General features: G+C 44.4%; 1 protein-coding gene across 1 annotated transcript in view; it reads right to left on the minus strand.

The window, feature by feature from the left end:
* The window catches only part of SH3RF3 (SH3 domain containing ring finger 3), a 307,356-nt gene extending 292,028 nt beyond the window's left edge, over window positions 1-15,328 (minus strand). Inside the window, exon 1 of the mRNA XM_060233755.1 lies at window positions 14,516-15,328. Coding sequence (XP_060089738.1) covers window positions 14,516-15,199 — 684 coding nt within the window. The 5' untranslated portion in view covers window positions 15,200-15,328. The remainder of the gene's footprint in view (window positions 1-14,515) is intronic.
* Window positions 15,329-18,529: the final 3,201 nt, after the last annotated feature.

Genomic DNA, 18,529 nt, shown 5'->3' on the forward strand with positions numbered 1-18,529 from the left:
TGAGGGAGTGCCTGGGAGGGTGGGCAGACTTGGTTCTTGGGAAAGGAGAATGGGCTATGAGCCGCCACGCTGCCCCCTGTGTGGCTGGACAGGGGAGGGGGTTCAGCCCCTCAGCCTGCCCGGGTTGACAGCCTACCCAACTGCACAGGGCTGCTGTGCGCTAGGCACTTGGGGGAGGGTTGCTGAAGTGGATGCATGCCCAGCGGTTCGCACTCTGAGTTCTGCGGCCCCCAGGGGAGGTGTTCCTTGCACATAGCGGGGGGCAGCAGCAGGGCAACATGGGGGAGGGGCTCTGGGTGATGGTGTCTTTTTGACTTGGCCTGGCCGCTCCCAGACACACATTCCAGCTGTTGTCTAGGACAGGGAACTCCTGCACTTGGCACTTCCTGCTTGTCTGCACATGCTCCTGGCCACCAGCCTGCCACTGGCAGAGTCTCTAACAGAGGGAGGGAGCGGGGGGATTGACAGCCTCTCAGGCGTGGGCTTTCCGCCTCCTTGCCCAGTCACGTACAACAGGCTGGCCAAACCCGTGGTCCCACATGAGCCTGCACCTCCCCCACCCCTGCCTTGGCAGCGGGCCAATGGCATGCATCTGGGCAGAATCACCATGGCGACGGGTTCTCTCTCACTTGTTGGGCCCCTCTTCCCTCTCCCAGTGTGGCGTACCGTCTCCCTTTTGGAAGCCAACGAGCGGTGCCGTCGATCCACCCACGCCTGAGCGGCTCCCGCCCCGCATGTCTGGATTGGGCTGCCCGTGTCCTTTATTCTGTAGCACATTCCATGAACCTACACATACACATTACATTCACTATTTCAATAGATTTTTAATTTCTTAAAAGAGAAATTAAGGGAAATAGTTTTTATAATTCATGACCACATAAATGTTCAATATTAGGAAATGCTTGTGGAAACAAGATTTCCAGTACTCACACAACATATTAAAAAGCAGAACAAAATAGGAGTCGATTCAGAATGTAAGCTTTTGTGCGCATGCATACTTCTTCAGACGAGAAGACTGAGGAAGTGTGCATGCACATGAAAGCTTACATTCTGAATAAAACTAAGTTGGTCTTAAAGGTGCAATCGACTTCTATTTTGTTCTACTACTTCAGACCAACACAGCTGCCTATTTGGATCTATATAAAAAAGCAGGCTGAGAACACAGGTGTATTTTCCCCAAAGATACCACCTTTTTACACATCAGACTCAAAACTCATAATAGATCCGCAGATCTAATTTTTAAAAATAAGCTTTCAAAAGGTTTTTAAATACATGCCTGCATTGTGAATAAACAAAAATTAAGAGATGTCTGTACTAAAAATAAAAGTAAAAATACAATCTTAATCTTTGTTAATTTCTGGGCTCTTTTATGACCCATTATCACTATACATATCAAGAAAATCCCAGAGAATAAAAGAAACACAAATTTTAAAACTGCACATAGATAATATAAAAACCAATCATATGTGAGCTCATAAACTGACTACGCAAGCTCACTTCCAATATAAATTCAGCTTCCTGACTCTCTGTTGTTTGTATTATTCTTCCCTACAACATCAATGCCAAAGTGGCTGCTTTATCTGTGCTGAGGCCTGCCAAGTTCAATAAAAGACGTCCTCAGCTGTTAAGTAACTCTACAAATGTTCCCAGCTGTAGATCAAAGTAATTTCAAACGAAATTTTCAAGACAGATGACAATTTCAGGAAACATGAAACACATAACTGGACCATTTAACAGTAGTGTCTCCTGTATTATTGGTATCCATGAGCAAATTCATACCAATCTGTACCTTATCAATTCTGAACAGGTATACTCAGATGTGCATCCCATGTTATTCTATGGGGTTTATTCCCAGGAAATTGCCCTTAGGATTTCAGCCTTGACCTATTGTCACTGGATGTGTACCTTCAACTGAACATATATATTTTTCTTGAAATATATGTATTTACCAACTCATCTGGTATTCTATCTATTCTTATTAACCACTTGAAGAACATCAGTTATAGGTAAATTATCAACTCTTCTTGATTCTGATCTTTGTGCAGACACACATAGGATAAAAGATCAGGATTCTCACCAACTGGGTACAAAGCAAAGTCAGCAAAACAGTGTTACCCATTTCTCACTAGTGTTGCTCTGCCCCAAGGCTTCTGTTTCTCCCCTGTGCAAACGATTGGATTTCTCACCAGTTGCTTTGCAGGCGCATTTTGATGTGCAGCTCCCTCCAGTTCCCCTCGCAGTTTCTTAATCCTTAAGAGACAGCATCACAAAGCCGTGAGGAACTTGAGGGAGCCACATTTCAAAATGTGCCGAAGAACAACTGGTGGGAAATCAATTGTTTGCACCAGGGAAAACAGAAGCCTGGGGGCGGAGCAACACTAGTGAGAAATTGGCATGTGTTAAGCATTGCTTTGACCAATTGCTGTATTTCTTGCCTTCAGGTAAAACACCTCACAAAAGTAGAACACTGTGACCAAGAAACTGTTCTGCATAGCTCTGAAAGTGGTATGCCTCTCCTGAAGGTTATGAATGTAGCTACCACCCTGGCTGAATGTGTTTCAAGCATTGTAGGAAATCATTTCTGTCGTAGTTCACAGCAGAGTAATTGTAGCTATGACCCAAGTGTTGGGAACGGCAATAACTGGCCCTTGCTTGAGCCACTCTGAAACAAAGGAAACTGGGTACCTTCCAAAGGTGGCAGTCCTACCCAGGTAAAACACAAGAGCTCAGAGAACATGTATTGTGAATGTAGAGTTCTTTCCACAGATTCTGGAAACAGGTTGGCAAAGCCAATTTCAGGTAGAGATGGCAACTGGAAACTACATTACATAAAAAGGAAATGTCTAGTTTGAAGACCACTTTTCTTTCTGAAGAAGGTAGTTGAGCTTCCAAGCATAATGTGCATACATAAAAGTCTGTTTTGCTGAAGGTACAGCTAATAGAATATGGACCCTCATAGTCAGAAGATGACCAAATAAAATTTAAGGCTGCCATTATTTCAGAACATAACCAGATATGGATCACATTATGGAATAAATGGTGGTGGAAAATGCTATTGAGTCACAGCTGACTTAGGGTGACCCTTTAGGGCAGGAGTGTCAAACATGCAGCTCGGGGGCCAAGACCCTGGAGGGATTCTATCAGGCCCCCGAGCAACTGGCTGTTGTCTGCTTCCTACGCACTTTCTCTTGCTTCCTTCTGCATCACCACTTGCTCTAACAGGCTTGCTCAGTCGCACAGCAGACCTACTGAGTCAAGCCTCTCTTCCTTCTGTTGGCTGAGGATCCTCCCCCTCCTGGTCCTCTAGGGAAGGAAAGAAAGAGCCAGTGTTTTCTTTGCCCAATTCCCTGGACTGCACAGATGAAATACAAAAAAGCACCATTAAGACCAACAAGTGCTAATGTTTTAAGCATATTTTATTTTTAAGGGGTTTTTTTTTAAAAAAAATCTTTAATTGTTTTTGTCTGTGTCCTTTATAAAGTTTATATCTCTGCTACCTGACACTGCATTTTATGACAAGCATGGCCCAGCCCAACAAGGTCTCATTTATATCAGATCTGGCCCTCATAACAAATGAGTTTGACACCCCTGGGGTGTCAAAGCAAGAGCCATTCAGAGGTAGTTTGCCACTGCTTGCCTCTGTCTCTCAACCCTGATATTCCTTGGAGATCTCCCATCCAAATACTAGCCAGGACCGACCCCACTTAGCTTCCAAGATCTGATGAGACTGAGCTAGCCTGGGCTACTCAGGTCAGCACAGATGAGCTTAGTGATACTAGATGAACAGGAGAAGAGACTGGATTTATACCCCACCCTTTAGTTGGAGTCTCACAACAGCTTACAATCTCCTTTCTCTTCATCTTCCCACAACAGACACCCTGCAAGGTAGGGGCTGAGAAAGGTCTTTCAAGAGAGCAGCTCTTTCAAAAACTGTGACTGACCCAAAGGCACTCAGCAGGTGCATGTGGAGGAGCGGGGAATCATACCCAATTAGAGTCTGTGCACTTAAGCACTACAGTGAATTGTCTCTGAAGAACTGTTTAACTACCAATCTCCCACCAAAAACCACTATGCCAACAACACTGCCAAGAGTAATTTGAGGAGATCCTACCAGCTTGCAAGTACAGTAAATATTCCAATATTAAGATCCTGAACATATGAGAGGATTCTAACATTGAGATTCAGCAAATTTTGGGGGGCTAAGAGCAACATTTGTATGGCTTTCTGGTACCTACAAAGACATCATGCTGGAGCCAAAGAGATCAGTGATGCTCAAGAGTGAGCTTGCATTCCCAGAAGGGCCTGGGTGGGCGGAGTAACAATTTCTGGCAAATCCAAATGAAGCTTTTCTGGGTTATGAGAAGAAAACAGTATGAGAAGAAAACAGTATAAATTCTTAGGCTCAAACAATGTCAATGAGGTAAACAAAGCACTGGGAAAATCGGAAACTAGGAGAAAGTAAATATTAATTAATTAATTTTTTTAAAAAATGTATTCTCCTTCTTAAATAAGATATTTCACAACTTTTCAGCACATAGACCAAACAGCCACTGCTGTGGGAAAATCACTGCAGCAATAAGAATGTTCTGTGCTTGAACATAGCCTCGATATCCTCAGCAGGGGTTAGCAAACACATCTTTGCATTTTGCATGATTCCTCTTGTCACTTAAAAGGTTATCTTGATGTGAACAAACCTCACATCATAAAATTTGAAAAATCAGATTGCAAACAAAGTAAAAAAAGCAATCAGAATTTAGAAAAACAACAGCACAGATTCATTAAGGGAAGCTATACAAGGTCTAGGTCAATAACTATATCCCATTAATAAAGCAAAGGCATTCTAATTCCCATTTTAGGTAAAGAAGCAGAGGCACTGAATGAAAGTTTTCAAAAAATAATATAATGTTGATTATCTGTGATTCCATTACATTTTAAAGCATAATTCCTTACTTATATTTTAACACACACCCCATAACTATTTTGACAGCAAAAGCAACACTCAATAAACTCAACCATGCCACTGTTCCCTACATTTTGGGTTCGTTATTGTCTCCTTCATGGAATTGCATTGTGTATCTGTTTGCTCTCTCTGCAATGTTTATCCTATTCTCACTGCAATGATTATACTTACATAATAACATTTTCTGCATTGTGTAGCACATAATGTCTAATACTTTACGCTTTGTTTCAGAACTCTATAATCCGAGTCCTATCACACTGTTTGTTATGTCTCATACCGTTGATTATGTTGGTTTACGCTGTGCGACCTACCTTGAGTCTTAGTGGTAAACAAATAAACAAATAATCTATCAGTCTTATCACATACTTTCTCTGTCTCTGAGATATAACACAAGAATGCATATTATAAAGTATAAGGAGGAGGAGGAGGAGGTTTTATACCCCACTCTTCACTACCCGAAGGAGAGTGGCTTACAATCTTCTTTCCCTTCCCCTCCCCACAACAGACATCCTGTGAGGTAGGTGGGGCTGAGAGAGTTCTCCCAGAACTGCTCTTGAGCAGAACAGCTCTGAGAGAACTTGTTGCTGACCCAAGGTCACATCAGCAGGTGCATGTGGAGGAATGGGGAATCAAACCCAGTTCTCCCAGATAAGAGAAGTAGTCCAGCACTAGTGGTGCAAAGGGAAGACTGTCCAATAATCCATGGCTGGTAGGTCATGGAGAGCTACACATCTGCCTCTTTGGAGATGAGACCACTAAAGGGCATACCAAATTTACCTTCCACCAATGCAGAGGCTACAGATGGAGAAGGGGGAATTGAATCTTCACCCTGGTCCATCTTCTCCTGTTAGGACTCTGGCTTCACTCTCCTGCCCTTCTCTCTGGGCTAACAGGAGAGAGCAGCAGCCCCAGTGTCCTCTTTGGCTCTGGGCTGAAGGAACTTAAACAGCTCCTCAAACTGCTTCCATTGATGCAGCGTCAAAGCCCGGCGTTTCAGGGCTATTCGGGTTAACGGTCACCATTTTAGCTGTTACTGCTTTATTCAGGCCGCTCTCAGGCTGAGATAATTTAGGTAGAAAAAACAAACGTTGTTGCCTTAAAGGGCTTTTAATACTAGCTGCCTTAGGCAGACATGTCTTCCCCATGTGTTGGGATGTTTTTAGCAGGATTTTTGATGTGTCGGAGAGGGATTTTAGGGGGTCAGAGGACGGAGTGTGGGATCAGATGTCTATATCCTCCGATGCGACCAACAAATTTCTGTTAATGTCAAGCTGGAGAAAATAAGCATTACAGCCAGTGTTAAGCTCTTTTACACTTCACTGACTTCAGTGGGAGGAAGTTAAGTAAATCCTTAATTGACCCATTAAAATCAACACTCCAATTTTGGCTGCCTTGTACCCTATGTGTCTTTCTATCACTACACATAATAGAATTTAAAAGAAAGCTTAGAAAGGTTCAGAGAACAGTCTAACAGTGCTAAGTACATCTGTCAGTGTAAAATATCTGGATGGGTGCTAATCCAGGAACCAATCTGAGTAGCATGGAGGATAACTGGGGTAGACTTGATGAGATCGCTTTCCAAACAATCACTAATATGAAAAACTGTGACATGATATTCATGATATCATAATCATGCTACCATAGAAGCAAACCTCTGTTACATAAATAATGACTGAAAGAGACTCTCTTATCACATACCTAGCCAGTGATCTAGCCACTATCATTTTAATTTTTTCTAGTTTATTTTTGCAAAGCAATTGAGCAGTAGCAGTGATACAAGAACTCAAAATTGCATTGGATAATCTTTTTCCCACCCAAAGTACTAGCTGCAACAGCTAAACAATTCAGCTCAAGGGCATTTGTGCAGCATTTTCCCAGCTGTCAGAGATAAGTCTTGAAAACATTCTGAACCAAAACATTTACAACTTAGCTTTTGATTGCACGCACACACACAAATCACATCAGTAGACAATGCTTAAAGAATACTGTCTTAATGAAGTGAACTGAAGCTCATATTACAAGATGAGTGCATCACCTGTTAAGATATTTCTAAAGCAGACAATGTTAGTAATGACCAGTCTCTACAACCTGATAGTAACTGGTATCTAACATTAAATAAAATGGTAAATGTGATTGTAAATGCAATCTAGTTCCAGGAAGCTGTATTTAATCTCTACAGATGGTTATAAATGCCAGCAATCTGGATAAAAACTGATGGCCATCCTATAATGCAGCGTAATTAACAGAAAACAGACATAATTGGGTGTACTAGGTGACTGCACACACAGGAGAGTAATGGACAAAGATCTTATTTATTATTCAATATTTTTTTTCTCTGAGAGAGAGGTCTGAAGAAAAACTAGTCTCCTATAACAGAACACAAATTCAAAATTGTTTGAAACCCCAAATCTAGCATTAGTATGATATTCTGCATGGTCACACAAGTCAACATTCAACTATCCAAGATGTGAAGAGTTATATTTTATTGTAACTAAACACTGGAGAAAAGTACCAACTCAAGCAAATATTCAATGTTTGTTCCATAAAAGGAATAATTTTGCAAACGGATGTGTCAATACTGAAGATTATTCAGCAGCTATTTTTATGTACCGTTTGTACCTATTCAAACTACCAAGATACATTCATTTATTGCCCTTTTCTCTGGATGTCCTATCCAACAGGAGGAGACCAGTAGTTAACATGTACAACTATAAAGAGCGGTAAATAAGCAGAGAGACGCCATGGAAATATGAACTGGACTGTTTCTTTTATACAGGATGTCTACCTTTTGGGGGTGTTTCCAAAACAACATGCCTATCAGAAGAGCTTTAGACAAAGTATTGAGGAAAAAAAACTTGGCCAAAAAAGGCTCAGCTCCTAATGACTCAACCAATCTAATTTCTTTTTGGTTACCAGAATTCTTCATCTCATCCCTATGAATAAAAAGACAGAATAGTAGCACCTAATTCCACCACCATTCATCTTATTGTTTAAGGCCAAAGTAATTTACTCTGCTCCTTGATTGCTCCAAAATGCAGGGTACTGATTTCTTCTCCTTCCCCCAAGTTCTACATATAATCAAAGTTACAGAGCTACCTACAGTAAGAAATCCCTCTCTCATGATTTTGAGGATTTATCACAATTGTTGACCATTAATAAATACATCTTACCCTCAACATAGCTGCATTTGAAGATACTTAAATCTGGGAATCAGGGCCATGAAGCTAAAAGGGATATTTTCCTAAAAGCTTAAGGAACCTCCCATCCAGGCTTGCAGAAAAATATTAAACTGTTCAAGGCCAGCATTCCAAAATCTGCCCTTACCATGAGGAGGAGACCAGAACCATCTTGAGAAAGCCAATGAAAGAAAATCACAGAAGCCTTGCCCAATGCCATGGGAACTGATCCCTGCCTCACTATCACACCAGAGAAGGCCAGCAAGCCAGGGAGGTGGCAGCAAGCGGGGGCAGGCTGCCTAAGGTGATCACGAAGAGGTGGACACCAGAGGAAGCTATAGAAAGAGCCGCAGAGTGGCAGACAGGACCCCCACCAGAGATCCAGTGCAGGAGGCCAAGGGCCAGGCAGCCACCAGCACTCAAGGAGAAGAAAGCCACATGAGGTGGTAAAGATGGTGGAAGTGCGCAAGACCCCCTTGCAGGTCATAGGAGCAGGAGAGGAAAAAGTTAGCAGTCGCTCCAATAGGCCAATAGAGGCCAGGAATGCTGCCCTTTGAGGCAAACCCAGGGGGAGAGGCAGAAGAACTGGGAGCCCAAGCTGGCAGGCCATGGGGGGGGGGGGGCTTGAATAGAGGAGTGAGTGTTGAGGTTGGAGGAAGAAAGCAGAGACAGCACTACAGTCAGTGCGGAAGTGGTGTGCATGGGTGAAGCAGCAAGGAAGGGAGAAGATGACAGGAAAAGAAGGTGTAGGAGCAAGAAAGGGAAGGCAGTAGGTTGGCCACAAGAAGGAGGAGGAGGAAGTGCTGCTGTGAGTATAAGCCAAGCAGCAGAGGTGGTGGCACTACAGGTGGCCCCTCCTCTCAATTTGCTGTGGATCCAATCCGAACTGAGGCTGTGCATACAGGGGAATTCAGTTCCAAGCATGGAACTCCCAGGGCATGTCTGTTAACAGGACCCATGGCAAACACATGAGAACAGAGCCACTCCTCAATAAGCTTCTTCAGATCCTAACATGTTACCATCAATTAGGTCACTGTCATATAAGAGAAGAGACAGAAGTTACTGAACAAGCACCAGCACAGCAGAATTAATGTCCTGTGGAAACCAAAAATATAGAGCACTCCTATAGGCCAGTTTGGGGTCACAATTGCATTAATTCCCTTCAGTTAGATATACAGCTTTAAGGCTAAAACAAATCTTGCTTTAATAAAGGGCTCAGAGTCCTCATATGTAATTAAGCATTCTAATTTCTGTTGATAACCCTGATCAATTCATTACATGGGTGTGTGAGGTAATCCCCATAGGATTTACCTATAAACTCCACCTAACTTGCAGACTTGAGGCACTCTTGCATTACAAGTAAAAACATCTGTCTACTGTAACCAGCTGGGCAGCCAGCCAAAAACCACAGCACCTCTAGGAATTAACCCGTAAGTCCACGGAAGCGAAAAAATTAAAAGGTTGTCCTGTAAGACTGCACATTAGTACACATGAATGCTGTTTTCAAGATGCTCTATAAGCACAGAGATGCCAACCTAAAAAGTTCAATCTATCAGGTATTGCAATATATTCTCAAATATCAGCATCATCAAAATGCCTCTTCTCCATCTTCTTAAGGCAGGCATCCAATATCTGACCCAGCAAGAGAAATGCAGTCCACCAGCTACATATGATGATCCACTAAGAGCTTGATAATCTTCCTAATAGTCCAGCACCCTGGAACTGTAAAAACAAAGAGGCTGGTCAAGCAAGAAGCAGACCATAATACTTTGCAGCAAGAACTTTGCAGCAAGCACATTCAGCTGGTGAACATACTGTTTTCAACAGCTGTGATCGCATATCATATCTCTTCATTTCACTGCCAAGCATTATGCTGAAAAGCTTTTTGGCTGCACAGTAGCTGTGGTTGCTAACTTGAGGGAGGGGGTGTTAGTAGTTTGAACCCTTCTTCGGTGCTTGTACAGTAGGGGAAATCAATCTTTCCTCAGAGTCACTATGGGCTCATGTCATTAAATGACGCAGATGACACTCAATTCACAAAATGTTGCCCATCCAAAATGATGAGCAGCCATCAACTTTGATAAAACAGACTTAGAAGAATACCAAATGGTGAGATCTTTCTAAAAAATAAACTACTTATATATAAATCACTGTCTGAGTGACTGGTTTGTTCACTCGTTAGTCAAACGGTTGTGGTGTGACCTGCAATGATGAAAAGCGTGTGCAGAGGACAGTGAACTGTGAGAGAACACGCATACCCCAAATGCTGCCAATTTCATTGTACTGTTTGATATACATGAAAAGTAACCTGCTGAACAGGCTCAAAGTGCTTGTGAAAAGTTGAACTGCCTGATGAATGAGTGAATGAATTATTAAGTACGGTCAAAGGCCAGCACAAAAATAGATACAGTACCAGAAATATTTACATAAAAAACCGTTTGAACAGTCTGATGAAATAGCTGTTCCCCAACCACAATAAGTGAACATAATGCAAATCAAACCGTTGGGTGCTTCAGTTACAATTCATTCATATTCATTCATTCTCATTTTCTCTCCCTCTCTCTCTCTGATTGCAGGCCTGTTTTAAGAAGCAGCAACAGCAAATTAAACAGCATATAAACTAATAATTCACTTGTTTGATTCAAAAAGGTACTAATGCTTTCATTTAAGAAAGCTCAGAGACTTAATACACAAAAGATCAACTATCCTCACAAGAATATTGTACAGTAAACCTATCTCATTAGCCTCATGCTGCAGATGGAGCACCAAAGCTTTTAAGAGCAGCCTCTGTGCTTAAGCAAGTAAGTTTATGACTGAGATGAGACTAACATGAACACAGGAATGTACTGCTAAATCAACAAAAGAACAACAAGCATCTCCACAACACACTGTCCTTACATATCAAGTAATTCTTTTTTCTCACAGAAAAATAACAATATTTGAACTTCCTATAAAGCACAGCGAATTGGTTGATTCTACAAGGTACAATTAATAGAAAGTAACAAATACAAATCACATTTTTTAATGTTTAATACCAAGCGTTGGCAACCTTTTTGGACCAAAGCCCAGGAAAAATGCAGCCTCTACTCATCCTGTGAAGATGTTGATGTGCCAGCAAACAAAAGGATAGGAGGGAAATGAGGGTTGTACTTAGTCAGACAGGCTTGAAGTAAGCCAAGCCCCAGGAACTCTGCCAGCATCTCAGGGATTCCCCTTGGACTCTGATGGTACCTGAGCAGATCTGAGAGGTGATGATGGGCACAAATCATGCCCATTATTCTCCCACACTGCTGTACCCAACAGTGCTGCCAGTGCCTTGGTTACCTGGGTAGAGCCCTGGCCCCAGTGGGGGGGGGGGGGCGCAAACCAAAATGGTCTGGGGTACTGCTGTTGGCTCATGAGCTGGGGGTTGCCTACCTATGGTTTACTAGATTACCATGTGATTCATCTCCTTCCAACCCCACCTTCATTTCCCACCAATGAAAAATAAGAATAAAAATAAAACTAATATGATAATAAATAATCAAAGATTACTATTGCTCCTTTATTTTAGCAGGTGTATTTGTCCATTAAACATTCCAAAGAACCTAAACACTATTGAAACTAAATGTTTATACAAGAAAGAATAAGAAATGCATAAAAAAATATCTTTATACACAAAGATGTGTCATTTGATAAAACAGAAAAAAACATTTCAATGTGAACACCTGTATCTTTTAAAGGTGCACGATGTCAGCAATGTATTAATGTATTCATAAATTGCGCACCTGGGAACTAGGATTTTCTTGACTATATCACAGACAAAAATGTGTTCTTGATCACTGCCTGCTATAATATACCTCCACAGGGAGACAGCAATAGATGTACTCCTCCAACAAGCATAATGTTCCTGCATCTTTGCTTGTACCTTTCATCAGCACTGTATATGTCTGGCAATTCTTCCCCATGCAGTGTGCTAGTTTAGGAAGTTTATTACTGGAGTGAGAAGGTATTCCATAATTTTTCATAGATATACAAGGTTTAAGATATCATGAGGATAATCTAATACAACCTGCTACTCTAACGGGGAAAACGCAACACAAGCTACCTTAAAAATAGATTGGGAGCTTGTTAAAAATCTCTCTGTGAATGACATCCCATTGCTGCTTGTACTTCCTAAAGACATCTGACACTGGTAAGAATTCAAAAATTAAACGAACAAAAAGAGACAACAATGCAATTCAACCAGGTTAATTTCTTATAAGTGCAAAAATTATTGCTAGAATAGTTTTAAAAACTGTGAAAAGTATGGCAAAATCATATGCATTACAGTAGCACCATTACAAATCACATTCCTTTCTATAAAAAAAATCTACCAGTATGTAATGGGATTTTTCAGTTCCACCTCTCAACAAGGCTAAGCAACAACTACTGCCTAAGATAAAGACAAAGGCTGCACTTCACATTGACCAAGATATGTTGTTATCTCACGCTGTGCAATCCAGACAGAGCTGGTCAATTTGTTTTCAGGAAAGCTTGACAACCCAGCGGTATCAGCAACTATGAAAAGAGTTACTCTCTTTTAAAAAGATTAGTTCAGATTTCTTTCACTGTAATGAACCTTGTAGGAACCAGTAACTCTGCATTGATTTCAAAGATAAAGCTGTGAGGTCATGCAAAAGGCTAAACAGTTTCATAGAACCGTTCACTCATTAGCCCAAACAAAGAAGGAAAAATGCTATCAATCATAAGCAAAGAAGTGACTTTAAAAGATGTTCCATAAAGCATTTCAGTGCAATAATATTGGTCAAGCTTTACACATAGCTGTTCCTAAGTGTTAATTTAACAACAAATTGTACTTCACAGTATTATGATACCACTGAAGAATGATAAAAGATATAATTTACATATTCATTGTAGAATTAGCTTCTGCAAATTATTTGCTCTATTAGCCAATAAACTGAAATTCTCCTACAGCAGAAATTCTCATCAGTCCCCATCCCCACCCACCCTTTATTTTCTGCTATAGCCTCTTGGTATTCTCTGTGTGTCTGTATCCATTGTCACACAACCGTGAAAGCGCCACATGGCGCCCATTCACACAACCCAACAGGATCGTGAACAAATAGGGCTGAGTAGATCTGTGTGGAGATCAGTAAGTGGTGGTGAAGTTGGCATTATTGTTTCATCATGCGCCTGTCTAGCAACTAAACTCTATGCCATGGGTTCAACACTTCTGGCATCTACAGCAGCTACAGAGTGACACGAAACCACCACCAACTATGGTCGCTTCTGAGAGAACAATTGTGTGCAGAATAACCTAGCATTCCTGAAAAGAGTGTCAGCCCCCTCTGAAATGTCAACTTTAGAAGCATGCCAATATTTTAAAACTTTTAAAAAATGTATAAATCTCTTATATAAATCTTGATCACCTACTGTAATCAAAATGTAAAGGTCAGCTGGAGATGGTTAGACATGATAACAGGCACCCCGCAGATCTCCTAGACTGAGTACATACTTGCTAGAGCAAGGAGCAAATATAATGCAAAAAAACCTACTACTGTGAAGCAAACCTTTACTGTAATACCTTTTGCCACACCTCCAGCAGAAGCAGTCAGCTGGCAAGTATCAGAACACATTGCATACATTATCTGAGGAGGCATAGAGGTTCTGTGAACAAAGCATTTGGAGTTTGGCAGAACATAAGTCGCTACAGTGATCTGTAGGGCAAGCAGACACAAGACAGGTGTATAGAAGGGGGTTCTGGCAGGTCTAAGCTACTCCTTTACCAAACTCACAGAATCAGTAAAGCAATGCCTTTTTCAGGTCCAATCAATGCGCACAAAGTATGCAAGCTTTCATGTTGCACAGAGCAGTTCTTCCATGCAGCAATTAAAAGACTTAAAGTAATTTTGTATAGGATTTTTCTTCTGCTTTCCAATGGTTCCCTTTCATCTAATACTGCAATTAAAAAGATTTCTTTAAAAAAAAATACTGCCATTCCCCGAGGAATTCACTGGAAAGCTGTAATTGCATTATGCATCTGTACACACAAAGCCACCAAATAGGTTTTTTTTCCCACCAGAAGTTCAAAAAAGCAATAGGAAATCCAACAAAGTTGCCAATCAACTAAGACAAATGGTCCTGTTCCAGTCAACAGCGGGTAGCATCCTTTGCCGCTAATTTTGAAAAAAGAGGGAAGAATCAGGACCCATGCCTGCACACAGGTCAGAAAACAAGAACGGGTCCTCTGAAGGGAGCGGCGGGGGGTTGCGCGTTGTTGGGACAGGCCCAGGTGGGTGGGTGTGCGCAGGGCTGGCTGGGGAGGAGCGCTGTGCGTTTGCAGAGCCAGGGGAGAAGAAAAAGGCGGGAAGGGGGGGGGGGATCCGGCCCGGCTTACCTTGAGCAGGGCGCTGCGGCTGGCGGCTGCCAGTTCCCTCAGGCTGGCGGCGGCTGAGGCGGCTGCAGCGGCGACGGCTGTGCTAGGAGAGCCGGTGGCTGCAGCCGCAGTGGGGTGACAGCCCGGTGGAGCGGCGGTGCCGGGATTGTTTCCTCCTCCTCCCGCTGCCGCTGCAGGGTTGCCCCCCGTGTGGCTGCTCGGCGTGGCCCCGTTGCCGTGGGCGGTGGGGCTGCCCGGGGCCCCGTTGCCGCCTCCTGCTCCGCCGCCGCCGCGGGGCCTCTGCCTGATGCCGTCCAGCAGACGGACGAGCAAAATGTTGGCGGGCAGCTCGTCCACGCCGCAGCCCACCAGGATGCGGCACTCGGGGCAGCGCAGCTCGTGGCGGGAGCTGACGATGCTCTCCAGGCAGCGGCGGCAGAAGGTGTGCTGGCAGGGCAGCACCTTGGCCGTCGTGTCCAGGCGCTCCAAGCACACGGAGCACTCCAGCAGGTCCAGCAGCGACGACTCGTCCATGCTGCCTCCGAGGCCGGCGGCGGCTACTGGGGGTCCCTCGCCGTTGCCCCCGCCGCCGCCGCCGCCTCCTCCTCCTCCAGCAGCCTGCCGCCTCCGCCTCTCCTCAGCGGCCCGCTTCTCGGCGGCGGCGGCTGCCTTGGAGGAGCACAGCCAGGACGCCCCTAGCAGCATGGAGACGAGCGCGGGAGGCCGCGGCAGAGGCGGCAGCACATGGCAGCTGAAGCAAGCGCAGCCCGCCTAGGGCCTGTCAGCCAGACCGCCGACCGGAGGGCGGGGACTCTGGGAGACCTGGTGTGGCCCCCCCCCTTCTCCGCCCGCCTTCTGGCCGCAGCAGAGGGAGAAGGAAAGCAGCCCTTCTGGGGGCGCCGAAATCCCCCCGGGGCCCCTCCGCCGACGGCCTCCGCGAGCGAAGTCAGGACGAGGCGGACGCTGCCTGCGAAGGGGGCGAGTCGGAGGAGGCACCTGTTTCTTCCTCCTCTTCTTCTTCGGGCTTCTTTCGGTGCCTGCGCCAGTAAGCGAGCCGGGGCAGAGACGGCGCGCCTCGCTCAGTGCAGAGGAGCTGGCCTCGACCCCGAGGGAAGCGGCTTAAAGAGACCCGCCAGAGGATCCTCCTGCGCTGTGGCGGACACCGGCGGGCCGCTTCTTCGCGGCTCGGCGCGCAGACCTCCGCTTGCCCCCCGGCATGTCCATAGCAGCCTTGCCTCCCTCCCGCTCCCGATGGCGTCAGCCTCCGTCCTCCTCACTCGGTGGCGCCTTGTCCCATTTGCCCAGGAGCGCGCCCCGCCACAGGAGGCAAGGCGGGGATGGCGAGAGACGCGCTCACACGCGCACACTTTGCACGGATCTCGGTGTCTTCTTCGCCGAAGCCGCAGAGAGGCAAGGCTGCCCGCTCCCCTTCTTCGGCTCAGGCATTCGCTCCCAGGAGCTCAGCCAGCTGCAAACCGGCACAAGTCCCCTTGGCCCAGGAGCTGGGGAGGAGGTCTTGCCCCGTTCATGTCTGCTGCGGCTGGCCCGTCGTGCTCGTAATTAACCAGCGAGGCCCCGCCCTCTCCTCCTCGGGAGAGGGCTGGAGTGATTCCCCAGGGATTCGGCTACTCCTAAGCAGAGGAGGCTGCGCCGCTCGATCCGGTTCAGCGGCTCCCGTGAAAACCCAGAGAAAGACCAAACGCGTCACACCTCGGAGTTGGACGAGCCTGCAGAAAGTGCCTCAGTCTCTTCGAGCCCTGGTCTGCCACTCGGTCGTCTTCAGTGCCTCCTACTTGAGACTCTACCGAGCAGAAATCGGATCCAAAGAAAGGAAGGACAGCGATAAAGCCCCCGTTTACTGCAACAACTAAAACGCTGCGACACTGCGGAACCTTCCCCCAGCCATGAGCAGGAAGGGAGGGGGAGATGTTGTTTTCTCCTGTCCGACTCAGCGTCAGTGCAACGGAAATACGTACCCCTGAAGCAACCCGAGAAGATGGGGAAGTTTGCAGAAGTTTGCTCAAATCGGACGGGGGGGGGGGATTCCTTACAGTATGCTTCCCTCTAGTGGAGATTCTTCTAAAGAGCATCTGGTTAACTTGCCGAGGGAAGGGTGTTTCGCTCCCCCCTTCTTCAGCAAACGGATAGTGATGCAATTGGCAAGCTCTTCTTATCGATGAAAAATTAATGCCGATTTCTAACTGGTTCAGCTAGGGAGACCGTGGGGCTACATATACCTGAACACTGCAACGATCTAGTGAAAATAAAACACACAGATTAGCATGGCTTGCAGGATAGATAACCTCAGGCCCCCCCCCCCCCAAGAAAGCCTGAACTCCAATTTAAATATTTCTGTTTTTAAGGAAATTATCCCCACTTATTTACTAAGGCAGAATCGGTTTACAAATGGACAATTTCTCTCTCTCTCTCTCTTTTTTTTTTAAGTGCTAAAAGCAACCAACAGCAGCAACCTTTAAAATACAGTGGGCCATAATCAGACTAGAGGCGGAAACAACCAGCTGCTCAACATGAAAGCCTGCTTTACAATATGGCTGCATTAGATTTCTTTCACTAGGGGCCTTTGTGACCTCTTCCTTCTGACAACTCAGAAGGCAAATGACTTTGTCCTCCTGCAGCACCCTTGCCAAGAAGAAGGCTGAACTGACAAGGGACCACAAGGCCAATTTAAACCAGTGAAAGTTTATAAATGGTAAAATTTCTGAGCTCGCGTGTTGTCTGAATAAATAATATGCAACAGAATATATATATATATATATATATATATATATATATATATATATATATATATATATATATATATATATATATATATATATATATATATATATATATATATAATTAAGACAAAGTCCATATTGAGTTTGTTCTTCTGTTACAGATGTTTGCTTTAGCTTCAGTCTTAAACCCTGTACTTGTCTAGCACATGTGTCCTTATGCCAAGAAAAACAGCAACAGTTCAGTGCATTAAATGCTCTCATCTCTATTAACATGAACCAGATTCAGGAATGATAGCACTAGTCCTATCTTTCTTTCTTTCTTTCTTTAATTTCCCCCCATTTTTTCCATTGCATTCTCGGGGGGGGGGGGCTGAAAAATGCTGATGTGACCCAGAGCTTACTTTCTGCGCCAAAAGTTCATGGGGGGGGGAATCATGAGGGTTCCTTAGTATACAGAATATGGAGCAAAAGGAGGCAAAAAATGGAAGAGAAAGAAGTGTGAGAACAGGCAAGAGGCAGCCACTTATGGCAGCCCATAATTTATTTAGCAGCAAGATTAAAGGCCTAATTCAAAGCTACCCTTTTCCCTTTTGTGTTACGGCAAATCACTGATCTCTACCATCCCCTCTTCCTGAGCTTGAAAACATTCTGCGGTTTTCAGTCACCCTTCTGCTCCTCCCTTAAGTAACACTTTTAATAAATCATCTGCTAATGACTGTTTGCATATGGCAGTAGTCCCACACAGTCCTCTTGTCTGCCTGTCCTTCATACGCCTGTTATCGATACAGTCACTCCCCAGCATGCAATCCAGTTATGATCTCAGCAAGACACTTGCTGTATCTAAGGAAAAAATTAAACGTGGAGCTGAAGGAACATTAGGATCTTATCCTCAAGCTACTCTTCCAGAGCAGACTTCGAACATTTCAGTGTGGGTTCCAGCTGGGATGCAGGTCTCTGTGGATAAGGCTGCTCCCTATTTGAGCAGTGAGATGATCCTTTGTTGCTGAGTAATGTTCAGCAATGCCCTTGCAGAAAAAGACTAAGCCATCCAATAAGAGAAACTATAAATAATACTGATGTACTGAGAAATGTGAAAGGCAAGCATCAAGGACTTTATACTACCTCAGTAAAACTGTCAGTCTCAAACATAAGAACAGTACTAGAGAACATTTATGGGAAAGATGCTTTGGGAAGGGAAAAAAGGAAGAGCAAACACTGAAGAGAACTGTAACAAAATAGGGGGATCATTTTACCTGCATTACAAATTCTTCAGAGCTACAAATATGCAAACTTTAGG

Source organism: Heteronotia binoei, chromosome 3 (assembly GCF_032191835.1).
Source record: "Heteronotia binoei isolate CCM8104 ecotype False Entrance Well chromosome 3, APGP_CSIRO_Hbin_v1, whole genome shotgun sequence".
NCBI classification, from domain to species: Eukaryota; Metazoa; Chordata; class Lepidosauria; order Squamata; family Gekkonidae; genus Heteronotia; species Heteronotia binoei.